This window comes from Aptenodytes patagonicus, chromosome 1 (assembly GCF_965638725.1).
Source record: "Aptenodytes patagonicus chromosome 1, bAptPat1.pri.cur, whole genome shotgun sequence".
NCBI lineage: Eukaryota > Metazoa > Chordata > Aves > Sphenisciformes > Spheniscidae > Aptenodytes > Aptenodytes patagonicus.
Genome location: NC_134949.1, coordinates 25,546,593 through 25,566,272, shown reverse-complemented (window position 1 = coordinate 25,566,272; position 19,680 = coordinate 25,546,593). Strand labels below are relative to the sequence as shown.

Sequence of the window (19,680 nt, the reverse complement as noted above, 5' to 3'; positions counted from 1 at the left end):
GAGTGAGAGATCTACTCAGCCTAAAATATAGTGGAAACTGAGGATTTCTTAGACTGGTAACTGTGTCCCAGTCTCCTATATTCTGGGTGTTTTCTCTCAACATTATGCCTCTGAATAAAAACAGGTGGGTATTGCCACCACATCACCAAGCCAGATCTTCAAAAGGAAAAGGAGTTGCAGCTGTATTTTGCGAGAGGCTCTGTCCTGCTGGTGTCTCTTAGGGCTATGTATGCCTATCAAATCAAGTCCCTTCAGAAACTGAATGTGCCCCTCATTCTAGTTTGCAGAGTTGTGCTTGGACAGGTTTGGTTCTGGTGCAGTTCTAGATGGGGGCACAGCACAGAGCTGCAGGCGCTGCTGTGTCTAGGTCAAAACAAAAATGCCTGCTGCGCAAGTTAGATGTTTCCACATTACATTGTTTGATTTGGGACAGGGAAAGTTGGAGAGGGGACGAAAAGATTTGAACTTAGATCCCCAAGGACTGCCTAAATTCCGATTGTATTTAGGCATGTAATTTTTTTTTTCTTTTTGGATCTGTCCTTAAAAGTCAAAACTCTAACACAGATTTTTCACAAAGTATCATTATTCATGTTCAGCAAACAAAGGGTCATAACAGAGACTAGGTGGTATCACTCACAACACTTGTGAAACTGTTACAGTCATGCTGACCATCCTGAAATCTTCTTTTCCAGAAAACTCTGAAGATTCAGCAGATTTGAGGACAGGTCATAAATATTTTTTACAAATTCTGTTACTATGACAATTTAATCAACATCAGGATACTAGTGCAAATCTCTAAGACATTCTGATAGCAAAACCATTTTTTCATTGATGTGTACTGCCTATATGATTGCATTTTATTGGGAAAGAGGTAAAGCTTTTTAATAACGTAAATAAATACTATGAGTGCTTCTTGTCTCTCAAACAGAGTAAAAGTGACACAACATTTAAGAAGTTGTTGTGACACAGGATTTTTTTGTTTGTGTTGCAAATAAGTAATATTTTCAAGATAGATGAGTGTACCTGTTCTTGCAGCTAAATATTTTGCTTTAAGACCAACAGTCTTCTCAAGTGTTGTCTTGTTTTGCCTCTCTTGTTTTTTTGGAGCCAGGAAAATGCATTATTGCAGTTCTTGTTTTTATTTGTGTACCGTGTCTGTAAACATTTTTAATTGTCTTCGGCTATGATATTTTTTCAAAGGATGAAGTTGATGAAAAGGAAACAGAGGTGGATGAAGAAACTGCAGTGATTCCTAGCACTGACAGTAAAATAAACCAAATGAGGAAAGATTTCCAGGTGACTACATCCAGCTACAGTCAAGAAAAAATGGGGACAAAACCCAATGAAGCTAAAACAAATAGATACTTAACAAGAGAAGAATTGCATGGTAAGGATGATGTTTTCAAAGCAGTTTATTACCCTACTTCTCCACCTGTTAGTGAAATTTCTGAAGAAGAGGAAGATCCTTTTTTGGAATCCCAAACAATTACTGGAATTCCTCCTCAACTCATTGACTCCACCAAAGGCATAGAAGAAGAACACATATACCTTTCTTCAGGCACTGAACCAACAAGAAGAACCACTACTGGCCATAGTGACGAAGATTTCTTATTGTCTCCTTTTAAACCTCATCAGGAATCTGATGACTTTTGGAGTTCAGTTGTTACCACTTCTTCAGCACAGCTGGTTACAGAGGAGAGGTCCCAAGAAGACACCCTTCCTTCAGGAAGCCCAGATATAAGCATGCATGATGTTCTTTCCCAAGGCTCCATTAAGTATGTTTCAGAAGGTGTAGCACCCTCAAGCTCTGATGAGCCTCCAAAGCGTACTTCTTCCGCTGATGGAAATTTATCATTTCATAGTGCTACAGATCTGGCAACTCAATCTGTTGATACATTGGATAGCAGGCAATTATCTTATGTAGAGGGATTAAAGCCAGCTACAGTGCCCTATCCCCGCAGCCCAGTGATTTCACAAGACACTTCAGATGCGGATTTAGAATTGCCACGTTATTCTACCTTTGCTTTCTCCTCTGCTGAATTGTCACCTCACTCTATCTCTTCAAGCTCTGGAGAATATGGTTCTGCTTCTGCTGCCAGTGAGGTACTCTCTCAGACAACTCAACCAGTCTATAATGGTGAGATACCTCTTCAACCTTCCTACAGTAGTGAAGTGTTTCCTCTAGTCACCCCTTTATTGTTTGACTCTCAGATGCTCGACACTACCCCTGCTACATCAGATAGTGATGTGACCTTGCATGCTACACCTGTATTTCCCAGTGTTGATGTGTCATTTGAACCCACCCTGTCTTCCTATGATGATGTACCTTTGCTTACATTTTCCTCTGCTTCCTCCAGTAGTAACATTTTTCACCGTTTGTATACAGTTTCTCAAATGTTTCCACAAAGTGCTACTCCAGCTGTTGCAAGTGATAAGGTGTCCCTGCATGCTTCTTTGACATTGGCAGAGGGTGATACATTAATACAGCCAAGCCTTGCTCAATATGCTGATGTGGTGTCACATCAGACTACTCATGCTGCTTCAGAGACACTGATATTTGGTCATAATAGAACTCACATATTTTCTCAAGTTGAACCATCCAGCAGTGATTTAAATATGCATGTACTATCTACAATGTCTGAACTTCCTTATGCTTTGTCTAGTAATGTGGGCTCCCTCCAAAGCTTTACTGTTTCCTATGACTCCACAGAATTTGTGCATGATTCTGTTGACGTATTTCGTCAAGATCCTTTATTTAGCAGCTATAACAATGTACTGGTACATAAACCTTCTTCTGTAATGTCACAAGCTGATACTTTGCTGCAGCCTACACGCTCTCTATCTAGTGATATGGATTGGTCTGAAGCATACTCTGGTAGTGAGTCCCTTTTGCCTGATACAGATACTTTGACACTACCTAACGTTTCTTCCTCTGATTCTGTAGATGAAATTACATATGAATCATCTGGGTTTAGTGATGTTAATAAGATGCTTCAAAAAGGTGATGTTATATATGGAGATGAGAGAGAACTACAAATTTCCTCTTCTTTAAGTGAAATGGCTTCCAATGCTGAAAGTAAAGTGATACCTGAACTTTCTACATCTGTTTCTAATAATGATGTAATTAAGCAGAATACGTCTCTGCAAGAAAGCCCACTTCCTGTTTCTAGCACAAAGGGAATCCTTCCAGTCTCTCTTGCTTTTCCCACTACTAAGATATTTGACCATGGTATTAGTAAACTTACAGAAAATGACCTTTCCGTTCAGCCTTTGCATGTTACAACTCCAGCCTTTGATGACACTTTGCTTAAACCTATGCTTAGTGCAAGCTCAGATCAAGCTCTCTCTGCCCCTGCTTATAGCAAAATGTTATCCTCGACTCAGCCATACCTTTATGAGACCTCAGCTACATTAAATAACGAAGCGTTACTGCAATCCTCCTTCCAATCTTCTGGCAATGGCACTCTGCTTAACACGGCTGCGTTTGTGCCTAGTGATCCAATATTGGCTGAAAGCTCCAGGGTTCATAAAGATAGTTCTACATTTGACCAAATATTGCATCAAATGGCGCCAGGTTCTGCTACAACTGAAACCATCCGGCATTCTGCATCTGCACCTTCCGTTGCTGATATGTTGTCAAACACTTTTAGTAAGCCCACAGCGTCACTTCAAGGTTTATCTGTTTCTTATGCAAGTGAGGAATATGTTTCATCCAGTTTGTTTAGCAGTGAAGATGTTCAGCAGGTTATGCCTTCATTGTACAGTAGCGATGTTTCATTCCAGCTGACCAGTTTAGAAAATACAAATGCCTTTCCCCCCCAAGCAGCGAATGCCGTAACAACTCCCTTCCTAACAGGTGATACGTTACCACATGTAGCTACTCCTGCAGACAGCCGCATCTCTTCAAGTGTTTTTGAAAGAAGTGAGGCTGCCAGTGTCTCTTCAAGTTCTACACTTGGTTTTGATCCTGTTCATATGCCTGCAGTGGTTTCTGATTCTGACGTGTCCATTCATCACACTCTTCCTTTACCAAACGTACATATTTCTGTTACGGCTGTTACGGCTGTTCCTCCCAAAAGTGAGATCCCTGTAACTTTGAGTAGGTTGCTGGTTCCTTCTAGAGAATCCTCTGGGTTGTCTCCCAGTATCATGTCCAGTACCGACTTGTGGCCTTCTGTAGTTGAGGATGACTACGATGAATATGACGATGGCTTCCCTGTAAGTAACTGTATCTCATGCACTTCCCATAGAGAAGCTCAGGATATGGTAGTAGAGGAACAAAATACAAAGGTAAACAATAACAAGGATCAGAGTAACCTAATTATAAGCTCACATTCTGAGAAACCTGAAGAAGAAGAGAAAAATTCAACTGCTGCATCAGACAGTCAGATAAACCATGCCACGGACAAACATAATTATACATCCATACCGACTTTGACAGCGAGTGTGATACCTAAGAAGCACGACGACCTGACAGTTTTGGAGAACCACATTCAGACTGCTAGTGTCCCATTGCAAAACACATCAGAGTCTAAGTCTTGGGCTGTTTTTACAAGTGATGAAGAAAGTGGTTCTGGCCAAGGTACCTCAGATAGCCTTAATGATAATGAAACTTCAACAGATTTCAGTTTTCCCGACCTTAATGAGAGAGACACTGAAGGGGCAGTTGAAGCAGGTAACTCAGAATTAACTCCTGGATCATCACAGTCATCAGCCTCATCTGTTACTAGTGATCACTCATCAGTATTCAACATCTCTGAGGCAGGTTAGTTATGGATAAGTCTAATGAATACCATGGAAAGCTGTGAGAGGATACTTTTGTGCCATAGAGAATAAGAAGGTTTATCTATGTGTAATAAAAGGAGAACATAACAGTGCCAGTGGGTGTGATTAAGGAAGCAGGGAACAGGGGGTGCATGCTGAGCTGTCTATCTTGTGAATGCTACTTCTGGCTACTTAAAACTGCAGCTGAAATATCCTTCAGTGAGAAGATTCATGCTCTGCTTTTGGATAGCTGTGTACTGTCAGCAGAAGTTGGGTGGTGCACAAGCTAAAACCAGAATTTGTTTCAGTGTTAATTGTGTAATTTTAGTTTTAAAGGTTTAAGAGGGACGTAAGTTCTCTGTACAAAGACAAGTGCTGCCCTTAGGGAAATACACCAGAGGAAACCATGCCTCTGCCAGAGGAAACATACCTCTGGGATTCTGGTTTTTAACTTACAGCAGCACATTTCCTCCATGTGTTTTGTTTTGTATTTTCTAAGATGTATTGAGCAAGGAAGAAGATGCTTCAGTTTGATTCTGATTCATCTTAACTCATAAAAACATTCATTTTCATTCTTCTTCTGTATGCCACCTTCAGATTTCAGTGAGATGCAGACTTTTTGTGCCAGATTTGCATATTTCCAAAATACTTAGAGCCAGATTCTCCTGTACCTGTTTATATTTCGTGCTGTTTTCCTATTTAGTTGTCTTAAAGTCAGCAAGAGTATTTGTGATCTGTGATTCCAAGGATAAGGTCAGAAGGCAAAACTGAACCTCACATAGATAAAAACCTGATAAATATAAAGCATTTCCTTTGTATTTAAAAATGCATTGTGGAAAACCTGAAGTATTGAGACACATAATTTGCATTGCCTCGTTAGAGTATTGAAAATCCAAGAGTAAAGTCAGAAACAATCTATGATGTTTGGAAAAAAAAACCCAGCAAACAAGGTTAAAATGGTATTTTAGAAAATAAATTGAACTTCCATTAAGTACTCACAGCATCTGTAGAGGGCAGTATCATTCAACTAAACCCACTAAGGAATGGAATCCACAAAGCATGGGAAATTTTCGGCCCAGTCCTACAAATACAGTTAAATCACATGATGTCGTATTACTCATGAGCAACAGAATACTAATAAGAAAAGGTGGTAAATTGACACTCTGTGTAGCTGGGGCTAGTAGAATGTGAAAAATAGAAAATAAAAATTAAAAGAAGATAGAAAACATACTGAAATTAGTAGGAGTCCTAACAAGGTAGGTGTTATAAAACTGAATCAATAAGTGAATTAGTACAGTAGGTAAGTAGCTACCACATTGTGTGAAACGCATAACATTTCTTTAAAAATCAGCAAAAGAACATTGATATTTCAAAACTTACATTACTAATGTGAATGAGTGTTACCGGAAGAGATTTATAGTTTACATAATGGGTGTCATTTGAATTGTTACTGATAGTAACTCAAAAAGGATTATACGTTACTGGAGTAGTAGTAGTAGCAGTAGTACAACAGACTTAGAGTTTGTCTTCTAGATATTATTGAAAGACACTATACAGTATCATTTCATGTACATTATTTTTTCCAATAAATGATGCCAAATATTGTCTTTTAATAAACTAAAAATTCAATGTGAGCATGTCTAACATGGTCTCCTGTAAATCAAAGACATCTTTGCTTAATTCAATTATAAAGAAATGAAACAAAACAAACCAAACAAAAAAAACCTCTCAGCTGAGAACTTACTTATACATTACAGTGAATTCACCAGAAATTGATGAAAAATGTCTTCTTGTTGTGACCATTACAGAAAAAATTGTCATTTAAACTTTTCCCAGTCTTTGTAGTTGTTGATGCATATTTATGCTTGTTCTGAACCAGGGCTTTCTCCATAAGACCTCTATGGCTACCTAAACCTTTCAACTTCAGTTGAATAACTGTAAGAGAAATTAATATAAAGAAATACGCAGAGGATTCAAAAACATCAATTATTAGGAAGCAAAGAAATCTACTATAGATGAGACTGCCTTTTCAGCTGCCATCATTGGAGCGATGGCCAAGCAGGCAAGAAACCCCCCATTACAGGAGAACCCTTCTCTTCATTCCCCACAGAAGGAATCCTGATAGGATTTGGTCATGCAATTTGAAGGAACCCTGTCATCACACAGATAAGACTGGGTTTTATGCTGTGAATTAGTCCAGAGTTGGATAAGCAAGTATGAATGCTTCAAAGGGATCATATTCTGATCTCTCATGCACACACATAGTTTCTTCTGAAATCAGTAGGAAATACTGATTTTAGCCTACTCACCAGAAAGTTGGGGACAGATTTTTCAGAAGCAACTTGTGCCTGCAATCACTTTGCCCACTGAGCTACAGGATTTAAAGAGTAGTGATTGATTTGGGTGTTAGAGTACTTTGAACTAAAACCAAGAAGATGTCTGCAAGATCAGAGCTTAGACCTTTTTGCGTATAAAGCCCCGAAAGCCCCTAAACTCAAGAAAATGGAAGCAAGCAGAGAGCTGCCTGGAAATCTGTACTGTGTGAAGCTGTTTGTTTTTTGACATCCTATTTAGAACGTGTGATTTGTTGTCTTTTTTTTCAGATCCAACTCCATTCCCTCTTCCCTTTTGTCTGAAAGCTTTTTATTTATGTAGAATTGGTCCCTTGAAATCCCAGTGGAGTGCAACTGATTTCTAGACAGCAAAATTCTATTCCCATACAGAACATTCATTGAATTAGGACCGTTCACAAAAGCAGAAAACATTCTTAGAAAATCTAGGGGTTTAATTCTAACAAGTGCAAAAAGTGCTTATTTCTGTGTTTTAACTCATATAATGGTCACAGGTCACAGTAAACTGCACAGATTGAAAAGAATCAGTCATTGTGTGTCAAAATCACAGTTTTAAAGTGTTTACTTCTTGAGGTATGATCAAAGTTAAAAATGCAGGATTGGTCTCGTCCACCATTGTGTTCCCTTATCTAATGAAATTATAAAATACATTGTTTTAATCTTCATACAGATTCCTATGCCCAAATATTTCTGTCACCCAGCATTACAAGGCGGACAGAAATGTGAAATCTAGACAATATCTAAATAATAATTTGATCGCCTGTAAAGATGGAGGTAGGAGATTTAATTCTGGCTCCATTATAGTTGGGGGAGGAAGTACTGCAATTGGATTCAAAGAAAGCAGGGTGTATCTACAAGGTGAGTTACAGAATGGGCAATGTGTTAAAATACAGAACACCTAACTGCAATATGGGAAGCACACAGGGACTATTGTAAGAAAATTTTCCTATTAAACTACTAGCCAGAGAAGTTACTTGCATTATATGAGTGACAGTTTAATATCAAACTGTTCTTTACACATTGCAATATTATATATTCAGATTCCTTAACTCAGTTGGCTTTCAGCTAATAAACAGATGAAAATAAACTTTCTTCTATATTTTAACAACAATCTGCTATTCTTACAAAGAGAAGTCTCCACTGCTGGAAGGCTGAGTCACATAAGCTTGAACACTTTGCTTTACTCTCTATCTGCTTATTTTCTGTAAGCTGGTTTGCAAATGTATACACTTTCTGCAGTGCATAGTAAAAAATAGAGGTAAGTGGTATTAAGTAGGCTCATTATAAGAGACATTCACTCATGCTGTGCGTTTCTCAGAATTTAAACATGGACTGTTTCAATTTTCTCTGACTGCAGAGGCAAGTAATAGTAGCCATGAGTCTCGTATCGGTCTAGCTGAGAGTCTGGAATCAGAGAAGAAGACAGTTATACCACTTGTGGTCGTATCAGCCCTGACTTTTATCTGTCTAGTGATTCTTGTGGGTATTCTCATATACTGGAGGTAAGTTGTTTTTTGGTTGTGGTTTTTTTCAATTCTAAAGAGCTCTGATTTAAAAAATGTGATTGACATTATTGAGCTGGTTTACAGGAGGGAGACTGGATCTTGTCTCTCACCGTGTCTTTGTATTGTTCCCAGTGCTGCAGTGACATAAAGCTGAAAAAATAAGGTGGTTTCTGTCCAAAATGCTCAACTACAATTCTTTTTTGTTGCAGAGGGTTGAACCATTGCAAATAGTTTATTTGCATATTGAGAGATTTTAGTAAACAATTACTTGTGATTATTAATGCTTAGAAGCCAAGTGACTTAACAGAGCACTGGGAAGAACAGGAGGGAGAAGAAAAATAAATTGCATGGCATGGGTTTGTTTCCTATCTTTCCAATCCTTTAACAGTTAAAAAAGGTAGTTGTCGATTTAGGATGAGAGTCTATGGTCCTCAACAGGACTATGTGAATAAGCAATTCATATAGGGCTGTAGGAGTGTGCTGTAGCTGACATTGTATGCAAGATAGAAATGGGATAGTGTAATGATACTATAATAGTATAAATGTTTTAAGATCACTTACTGAGTAGCTCTTACGATATTCTGTGATTAAAAAGTTGTTCTACTGTGTGATTCTGCCAAACCAAAATTTGCCCCCCAGCCTTTCAAACCATTCAGCGGGTAACTAAGGATGCGTTTCATGTGCACACACATGCTCTGGTTCCCTCATGGGCGTGTTTCTCTGTGACTTGATAAATTGATAAGACAGTAAGAAAAAAAATTAGGCTGAAGAGAAGTGATACCTATAAGAAGTCATGATAACATAATCAGTGAGGGCAAAAGACTATATCTATACCGTGAAATGAAACAGACCGGGGACTCTTCTCCAGCCCCAGCTGGCATGGCACAGATCTCTTCCATACAGCTGCAGTCTTTTCCCTCACAGGGGAAGAAAACAGAGTGGCTGCATTCGCATCACCTACCGGGGATGGTCTCTGTCCTGTGCTAACCCAAACTCTGTCAAGCGTTGTGCAAAATAATGCAAGTTGGCCTGAGCTAAAAGCATACCAGGAATCTAGTTAACCACGTGACAGTATGTGGCAGTGCTCAAGCCTTTGTCTGGCTCTGTTTCATTGGTTCTAGGTAAAGCCAGAGAGTCTTCCTAGGGACAGATCTGCTTAAGCTTTCATAGGGCCTTCAAAATCCATGCACAACCCTAGCAATTTCTCGGGGGTGCAGGTTGCCAGGGAGGAAACGCAGTGGTCCAGAAGGGGGAAATAAGTTGCAACAACTTCCAGCCATGGAGATTCTTGCTGTTTGGTGATTGCCAGGAACCTGATCCTATTACTGCTTCTGTAGTGCTGACACGTAAACTTGCAGCAAGAAACAGGACCTTGCTCTTCCAGGAGTTGCACGAACAAGGGGGAAGGCAGGCCCAAACACCTTGCAGATGCTTCCAGAGCTTGTTTGTTCTTTTTTTTCTTCCCTACTCAATCCTGCTTAATCTGGAATGTATAAAAGTGGTGAAGAACCAGGAACTAGACCCCAGGCTGCCCTTTCCAAGCTACTGATTACTGTAATCTCTAGGCTATGATGTCAGGGTTGTGCTTACTGAGTTTTCTTCTAGTTTCCTGACACTGGTTTTCTATTGGCCCAGCAGGGTATGTCCCTGAATGGGACAACAGAATACATCCTGGCCCTGAACAGACTAGGCGTAAGAAATTGAGTTCAAGCTTCCTTTGTTCCAGGCAAGGTGCGCTAGCGAGTCAGACAGCCTTCGGCATGATTAAAGACACTTTTGAGCAATGAATTTTCAGAAGATTTCTTCTTCTTTCCAAAGAAGTAGTTAATTGCCATAAGAATTGCACAACTCATTTCCTAGTTTATGTCTAGTTGGATAATTACACTGTCTGTCACAGGATTTCCAGCTGACCACTTTCATACCGAGAACCTTTTTCTGTCTTCCATGTTATACAACATGAACGTTCATATTCATCTTCCAAAGGGATTCATCCCTGAAGCTAAATAGTATTTGAAATCTCTTCTGTTTGCCAAAGAACGCCATCCATTTTAAGACCCAGATTGTACAGTGCAGTTATAGTAATCCTACACGTTACAAGCTTGTTTTTGTCGAATAACATTGTGTTCATTTCGTATTCTTTCTCTGGGAATGAACAATTCTGTAACATAGGTCTTTCAAAATAAAACAAAAATCCCGTTAGCTGTAATATCTTCTTGAACTTGAATTTAATCTTTTCTGTATTTCTTGTGTACTACAAAATAAAATATGGAGCTCTTTTTTTGTTAATCCTTAAGAAAATTTTCTTGCCATTATGATAACACCAGTAACGTATTTCTTATTTCAGAGGAATGAAGCATAAACAGTATGTATTGTAGGTAGGACTTTGAGGCCCTCTTTCAAAGGTGCCAAGACCCTCACCTCTTTTTAAAGCCTGGGAAAAATCAGAACATTAACTTTATTGCTATGCAGTTTTCTTTATGCCTGGAAAATATTAGTATAAGGTCTATAAGCATTTTTATGGTTAGATTTAGTTGATTTTGAACTAATTTATGTAAGCTCCCAATGTTTCTTTTTATAATGCCTTTTTTTATGTGGGCCAATTATTTTCACTCATAAAAGTTCATAAAAAGTTTAGGTTTAGAAGAAGTTTTTCTATATTCCTTTGGCAACAGTACTCAAAAAAATTGCATTGGTATATCCTAGCTGGGTATTTGAGTGAATAGTGCTTTGAGTTGTTTCTGCTATTCTCTCCTAATTTGAATATGCAAAAGGTGTGTTTAATATGCAAAAGGTGTTTTATTTGGTTTAAAAAACAACTCACTACCAAGAGCGACAAGTTCCAGTTTCTCAAGGTTAAAAAAAGGCAAAACTATTTTGTTCTTCACGTGAATGACTTGTATCAGAAAAATAATTCTGTACCATCTGTTGTTTGGGTTTTGAGGGTTTTTTTTTACATGAAATTGTTAATCAGCACTTGAGGAAATTCCCCAATCTCTTCACTATCTCATTAGGCACAATTTCAATCTTTCTGTGATAAAATATTCATTTCTCTGACAGGGATGAAAACTTTTAATGGCAATATTGTCTAAAGATTGTCTAATTACTAGTAGGAAAATACACGATTTTGAACTACTCTAGTTCTGTGTATCAAATCTTTTAATTCAAGCAATTTTCAGGCAATGTCATTTTCCTTTCATTTCTTCAGCATGATTAAGATTACAGTGGAATAAACAAGGAGATTCTTTTGCCTGTTTAATGGCCTTGTCATCCAGATAGATTTTTTTTACAGCTTTAGAGAGAATTTTCTATCAAAATCTAGAGACTATCCATCTCTCTCGGTATCTATCTACTTGACTGAGTCCTTGCAGCAGAGATGCAGCAGGGATATTTGAATCTCCTTGCTCTGTTCTTTTTATTTCTGGATGGCTTCATCATTCCCATTTCGCAGAATTAACCTTATCTGTTAAGGTGACTGAAATTGAAAGTTTCTCTGTGCCGACATATAATATATTGGAACTTGCTTATGTGTGCGTGTACTCTTTTGGAACAGTTCATAGAAATGATCAATGAAAATAAAGCTGATGAAATGATGTATAGGAAGAAACGTCAGGCTATTCGTGCAAATCAATTTTTATAACGGTTATCATAAGAAGAGCTTGGAAAATAGTAAAATCGTAACAGTTGTCAGTGGGAGTTGTACCATTGAAGATTCTTTTTCAACAAATACATATGAATCTCAGTAAGAGACTAGCTCTAATAATGTCAACAGCAAACTGCTAATGCAGTTCCAGCTACATTTCTATCTATAAACATACTGAATATCAGCTGGCTGTCATGAAGCCTCCTAGGAGTTACATGACAGCAATGCTTCAGAAATGATCAACCCAATGACAGACAACACCCTGAGTAGTCATTTAAATTTTAACTTTCCTCTACCGCCCTATATCTTTGAAACACAGCTGTCAGAGAATGTTCATTTTCTTATCCATGATTTGAACTGATGCCTTGAATCCTGTGTTAGGTTTATGGGAACAGAGTTGAGAACCCTCTGTAAGGATAGTTAAACTCACACATGCAGAGACACACTAAAAACAGATTTAAACTTAAAAAGGCCACACTCATCCATCCATGAAGGAAAAACTTCTCAACTATGTAATATCAAATTATAAATAAAAGTTAATAAAATTTGAAAATTAAAATTTCAGCTGACAAGCACTTAAAAATTAATTGGAACCATTTAAAAATGGAATAATTAGAATAATTGGATCCACTGAGGATCCATTTAAAGATCGTTTGGAACCATCAGATCTTTAAATGATCGGAACCATTTAAAAAAAATTCTAACAAGTGTTTGAGAATACCTATGGGGAGATATCCTGTAAGCACAAAAGACCCTGAAATTCTCAGAGAAAGAAGTAATCATGCCTCTAAGACCATTCTGGGCAAGCACCAGATATGCAAACCCATCCTGTCACAGATGCCTCTGACTTCCCAGGTTGAGCTCCCTTCCTCAGCCGACGCGAGCGGTGAACACCCTGCACACACGCGCACTCACACGCACACACCGCGCCGTGCTGTGTTGCCTGCTTCAGTGACAGTCCGAGTCAAGCTCTGAGCAGTCCCTGCCCCAGGGGAGAAGTAGGCAGCACATATCCTCAGCCACGGTCCAGGGGCCCACACACCAGGAAAACGATGTCCTCTGCAGTCTGAGGCGTACTCTTGTCCCAAGTAGTTCACACTTAAGTGTTCATTCAGATCTAGTATCCCTCCTGTTAAACTGAAGAGCTGCTGCTGCATGCCTTCCTGTACAGATACAGACACTCTGATTAATTCAGTGGCTTAGCACTATCTCCATATATAAAGTGTGTGTTTGAAGAAGTGCGGTGTCTAAATTACAAATTACAGTTTTAGGTTGAAGATCTAAATGCTGCGATAAAAGGTGTAAATTAAATAATCAGGTTAACATTGAGTGATGGGACCTTTGTCTGGAAGTTTGAAATAGTCATCACTTTTTTCATTAACAACAAGTGATAATTAACGAGACATGGTTATTAACATTAGGTTTAGTCATGAAGGCTTTTACTGCTGATGCAGAAGCAGATGGAGTGCCTATTTATGAGTCTTATTACAGGTTAAGTCAACTGCTATGAATTTGTCTCCCAAATGTGCTAAGGATGTAATTTATGTTCAGCCACAATTATCTTGTTAAAGATTAAAGATACAGTGGCTCAGTAGGGGATAGTGAATGTATGGCATATTATGAGGACATTTTAAGTACTGCTTTAGATGTGAAAGCCATTATGCTAATTAAATTCTTTTTAGCTCAATCTTTTCTCAGGCAAGGAGGTGACAAAACTCTGTAATGTTAGTCCATAAACTTTATGTATGATCATTGTTCATAAGCAGTAGGTATTAGGGGGAGCACATTTTTTGGTTTTAGAGCTTTAATCATAGAATCATAGAATAGTTTGGGTTGGAAGGGACCTCTAAAGGTCATCTAGTCCAACCCCCCTGCCGTGGGCAGGGACATCTTCAACCAGATCAGGATGCTCAGAGCCCCGTCCAACCTGACCTTGAATGTTTCCAGGGATGGGGCATCCACCACCTCTCTGGGCAACCTGTTCCAGTCAGGCTGGTTGGCATTTGGTTGGTTGGTGCTGTTTTTAATAAACACAGTACATCAGCATTCTCGGTGCCCATCAGGCAGGGCCAGACTTTCCAAAAGTGTTTAGTGATTTGAAGTACCTTGATACTTGCCTACCTCTTACAGACATTTTGCACACAGTCCTGAGACTAACTCTTGAGTATTTTGCTGGCATTGAGACAGCCTCTGTCACCTCAGCAGGCACTGACTCTATGGGATGCTAATGTTAGAGCCTCTCTAAAAATTAGAAAGGTGTTCCCAAGCACATCCTGAATGTGTTCCTGGTCTGCATCCAAAATTGCCGTTTCTAAGTAAAGCTAAGTACATAATGGATAGTCTTACTCCAAGCATGTCATGCAAAGCCAAAGCCCCTCTATGACCATCACAAATATGCTTTTAGAGGACTCTAGCTGTCCACTTTTTCTTACGTTTTAAGAGAATCTGCGTTGTACACAGACAAAAAATTCCCAACACATTCCGAGAGTATGGGCAGGTTTCCCAGAGGCTTAATTCAAATAAGCTTACCAAAGTCATTATGATCTACATTAATGGTTCTGGAAAGAATGACAGTATCCACATATTCCCTATTTGTTTCTCAAAGTAGCCTCAAAATTTCTTTTTGATTATAACAATTATATGAGGGGTTTTATCCATACAGTGATACAGGAACAGTACAGAAGAACTTAAAACACCAGTGATTACACAAAATAGTAAAAGATCATATAATAGCTTCAGCCAACAGCTTTGAAGAAGCAGAATCTTGTAAATATAAAATGAGATTAATATCTTCCTGATGCATATATTTCTTTTTAAATTTAATGATTAGTGAATAATATTTCAAATAGATTAAGTGACCCAGAGTAAAGATTGTTATTAGCATGTCTAATCACATGGAGATTTTTTAATTAAGGAGGCTTTGCAATGCTTACAGCAGCAGTTGGTTGTTTAGTCCCTTGAATAGCTTGGACTCTTAACAGATGCTATTCTTATTATCTTCACATCTGGATTACAGCACAGATACAAATAACATTGTGGGTAATAGTTCAGGTTGATTCCATTTGTATTCATCCTTCAATGTTTTTGCAACAAAGCTAGCATCTCCTGGAATTATAAATTCCCCTGTCAACTTCAGGAAGTCCTCCTTGGTTAAGGTGTCCCTCGGTGCTGCAATTACATTACAAAAAAATTGTTTAGCCCCAGTCATAGTAGTTCCAGAGCCGCCGTTTTGTCTGTTACAGGGCATGTTGCCTTTTATTGCATTTCCGTGTCTGCAGTAGGATCTATCGACGAATTACCAGAACTGATCTTGTACACTGCTCCATCTTCAGGCTAGCATAATCACATGAAAGGGAACATTAATTATGTGTGCGAATTTGGATAAGCAAGGAAGACTGGCATTTTTTACACTTGGAGTTCTTGTGCAGCATCTACAGTAGCTCCTGTTGCAGAGTTCATCTTCCAGCTTTCACTATGTCTGATGTGTGCTCTATCTTCTGCCTCTGGTATAGGTAAAGATGCATGAACTATGTATTATGCTGAGTTAATGTAGTATCTTCAAGTTGTATGCATAATTTGGTGGTGTGTTGGGGGAATATTTATATTGTAGCAGTAGTATTTGACACTCCATGAAAAATGGTTTTCAAAACCGTGATTTCTTTCTTACTCAATAATGCCAGAATTCCGAAAGGTCTCAGATAATGTTTTATTTTTTGCAATATTTATTTATGTTTCTTCCCCTCTAGAAAATGTTTCCAGACTGCTCACTTTTATTTAGAAGATAATACGTCACCTCGAGTGATTTCTGCTCCCCCAGCTCCAGTCTTCCCAGTCTCAGGTATTTTTTGTCAACTGTTCTGTGGATTGGTGTTAGCTGCTGGAAGATGCTGCCTTGTGTGTGGCCATATGAATTCTTCACATACCGTAACATCTGTAAAACAGGGATTGGTACCCTCTTGTACTAATAAACACAGGTGCACTTGATGGAGGCAGAGACTAGGGTTACTAATATTCTCTCCTGTAGGTAACACAGAAGGGAAATATCCTCACCTTACAGAGTTGTCTCAAAGATAAGCTGTGCCTTCTAGCCATTTGAGGTGTAGCCTCACTAGAAATGGCTGCTAGTGTAGCCATCTGAGCTACACTAAATAGCTCTAGTTCACTGTCACAAAGCAGAGGATTACACCAGCAACATATTCTGCTGTATTTCTGCCTTTAATTGAATTTGTCACCTATGTATAGAACATGACCTATTCTTTTTACCAGCAGGATGGATATGTGCCTCATCTATCTGCATTTCATTTGCAATTACAACGTTTTCTTTAACTTACAGATTTTACTAGCATTGTTACTACTGGTAAAGTTCTCTGTGAGCCTCTCGTAAAAATGATACAAGTGCAGAATATTATTGGCACCTTCTGGTTCCATATCCACCACAGTCATTTGGAGAAACTGTTTCTTTTCTTTCCTCCTCAAAGAGTATCAGAGGAGCACGTGCAGCCCTCCCAGCTCTTTCAGTCTGAGTAGAATGAAAAGTAACTTAAATAGATTAATTCTGCAGCAGATCCCGAGCCACATTTTCACCCATGAGAAAAGGATATCTTGTTCCACAAGTAATGCTTTTGCAAACTGTGCTGTTGCACAGGGGGATGGGTTCCCCTGGAATGACTAAGGGGAGCAAAATCAGCCCTTGTGTAGATAACTAGTAAACACGTGTAATTAAATAAATCCCAAACATTAGACTTCTGCTGTAACAGAATTGTAGGCATCTTTAAATGCCTCTTGCATTGATTGCTATTGTTAGGAGATGCATAACCTTTTTCTAAATGGTTAATAGACAGGGATATAGCTTGATTTCAGAAAACGTGATTACATATGAATGTCAAGTGGCAATCATTATAGGAAGTCTCTGCTCTTACTCTCTATCATTAACTATATTGCAGTAAAACTGTATAATTTTCTTGCAATTTTTCCTGACCATCCCACCTCAGGGAGATAGCGTTTTCCATTGTATAAGACAGAATTGCATTTACAGTTATTCCGAGTGCTTAAAATACATGTTTTGGTGCTGGAGGTTTTCCTTCTGAAATACTGGTAAATATTAACTTAAAGAGAAAAGTGTTTCTAAATGACTGAAAGATACGTAAAATATTTTGTGGAAACAGCTGCAAGCACTGAGGAAATATTTTCATTTTATTTTGCGTGCAGCAGAGGTCAAGTGAGCAGTTTTTGTGTTTTCTATTGCACGAGTGTTTCAGCAGTGTAATTTTACAACAAGTGAGACTGACTGTGTTATAATACTGGCAAAGAGCATAGAGCAGGAAGAGCATTTTGTAACTGCTAAGTTTCATTTTTTATTATGACTATGACTAAAAGCACACTCCACAGATCTCATTAAATATTAGGTTTTCCTTTTGTAGGGTTTCATTGGCAGAGATAGGAGAATTGCAGTTATTCACAGAAAATGCCCTGGCACTTCACAGCGTAATTCAAAGATGCATTCAGAACAAATAATGAATTACAGGATAGTATTAGGACCCACTATCAACCTTTAAGTAGTTTCAAGTGATACCTGCCATCCAGATACAAAATATGTTCCTGGAGTCAGAAGTGATTGACTTGGGAGATTAGCACTGGCAAGGAAATAAAACAGTAATTACACCAAACCTGAGATTCTTTCTCCCTTACTGTCCTCGCTCTTCGGGTCATTTACCTTCCCTTCTGATTTTGTGTTTGCATATCATTAGAATAAACACTTTATGCCAGGTTTCATCTCCGAAGTGTGAAGATAGTGTTACACATTTGTTCAGCTTCTCTTAGGCTTGACTGGATAAATTCACTTTTTGTATTCAGATCCATTCATGTAAGAGGAAGACCAGATGGATCTCAATATAAATCAACGAATTCTTGGTAACTGAAAGCTAAAATTATTAGGTGGCCTAAATGCTGCACATCTGTTGATGTAAATAACAGGTCCTTGTTCAATGTTTTTGATGTTTCTTTCTCATATGAAACAGTGATGAAATTACCAATTGTGAAATAAAAATATTTTTAATCCATGAAAGGCTTTAAAAAAAAATTATTCTTCAGAACCAAAACTAGCTGAAATAATGCCATCCTTTAACAGGTAATTAACAGAACAGATGACTTTGTTTACATAGCATATTTGCAGGAAACAGAAGATTAAAAGTCCCAAAGGTTTTTGACATGATCCCTAATGAATGTTCTACACAAGAGTGTTTTTCTGTATTTGTATAAAGTAAAAAGGAGATGTCCTGAAATATAAACATCAGATGGAAAATTCAGACTGAGTATCAGGACCCAGAAGTTGCGTGAATCACATTTATTGGTTGAGAATGTAGATATTGTCTTTGTGGGTATCCAGAAAGTCTTAAACTTAAATCTTTCACTTAAAACTCGAAGTATAAAGCCTGATGTGAAAATTTGCGGTCAATACTCCCAGGATCAGACATAAGATTATTATCAATAGGTAATCATAAAATCAAGGGGAGAATGGGGGGAAAAAACCCGACTGGAAGTACTCGCTAATGCAGTAAAAGATGAAAATTAGTTGTTGTTTCCTTTGGATGCCAATGCAAACATGCAACACATCAGTTAAAATTATACTACTGGCATAATGCTGCATTAATTCAGTAGGCTTGGGACTATGCAGCTGGTCCATGTACTGTATGAGAGTCCCAGTGCAACACTAATCAGCCTGAAGCACCCAGACGACTCTGCCTGATCATTCTTTCTTTATCAGTATTATTTAGAGCTCTGCTCCTACCCTCTCCCTTTGAACATCTTGTAGCAAACTGCTGATCCTCCCATTTCCCCTTGGCTTCACAGGGAGTTCTGAGTGCTCTTCAATTTACAGACAAGCTCAGCATCTTGCAGAATCAGCACCTTGATTTGGGGGGCTTAAAGACAGAGCAAAACCTAGCAAGACATTTTCTATCTCTTCTTTCTGAATAGTCATTTAGAAATGTATAAGTGTTAGAGAATGATTTTAGAAACGTTAATGGTGTTAAAGAGTGGTTTTATTTTTTGGGGAGTGGTATATCCAAAGTTCATGGCAAAAATTTTATTTCAGGATATTGTGTGGATTGCCTACATATAAACTTCTTTATATGTCGCTGGCTTTTTATTCTTCATAAATATATTTTTTGTCTTTTCCCACCCCTAAGATGATGTTGGAGCAATTCCAATAAAGCATTTTCCAAAACATGTTGCAGATTTACATGCAAGTAATGGTTTTTCTGAAGAATTTGAGGTATGGCTTTATGATGTCATCTTTCTTCTTAGCACATACAAATAATGTTAAGTTTAAATGCCTGGAAACAAAGAACTGGGCATTACATTCTGACTTGGGGACCAATTTCATAAATGCATGTAAATAAGAGTACTGTGAGCCCAGTAA

General features: G+C 38.3%; 1 protein-coding gene across 7 annotated transcripts in view; it reads left to right on the top strand.

Annotated features, from left to right (window-relative positions):
• PTPRZ1 (protein tyrosine phosphatase receptor type Z1) overlaps nt 1-19,680 on the top strand; it is a 146,872-nt gene that overhangs the window by 105,841 nt on the left and 21,351 nt on the right. For 4 of the 7 annotated variants that reach the window (XM_076330113.1, XM_076330087.1, XM_076330095.1 and 1 more), the window contains exons 12-15: nt 1,201-4,765; nt 8,473-8,617; nt 16,007-16,098; nt 19,448-19,533. In XM_076330113.1, coding sequence (XP_076186228.1) covers nt 1,201-4,765; nt 8,473-8,617; nt 16,007-16,098; nt 19,448-19,533 — 3,888 coding nt within the window. The remainder of the gene's footprint in view (nt 1-1,200; nt 4,766-8,472; nt 8,618-16,006; nt 16,099-19,447; nt 19,534-19,680) is intronic. The other 3 variants (XM_076330130.1, XM_076330121.1, XM_076330105.1) reach the window with 2 other exon arrangements.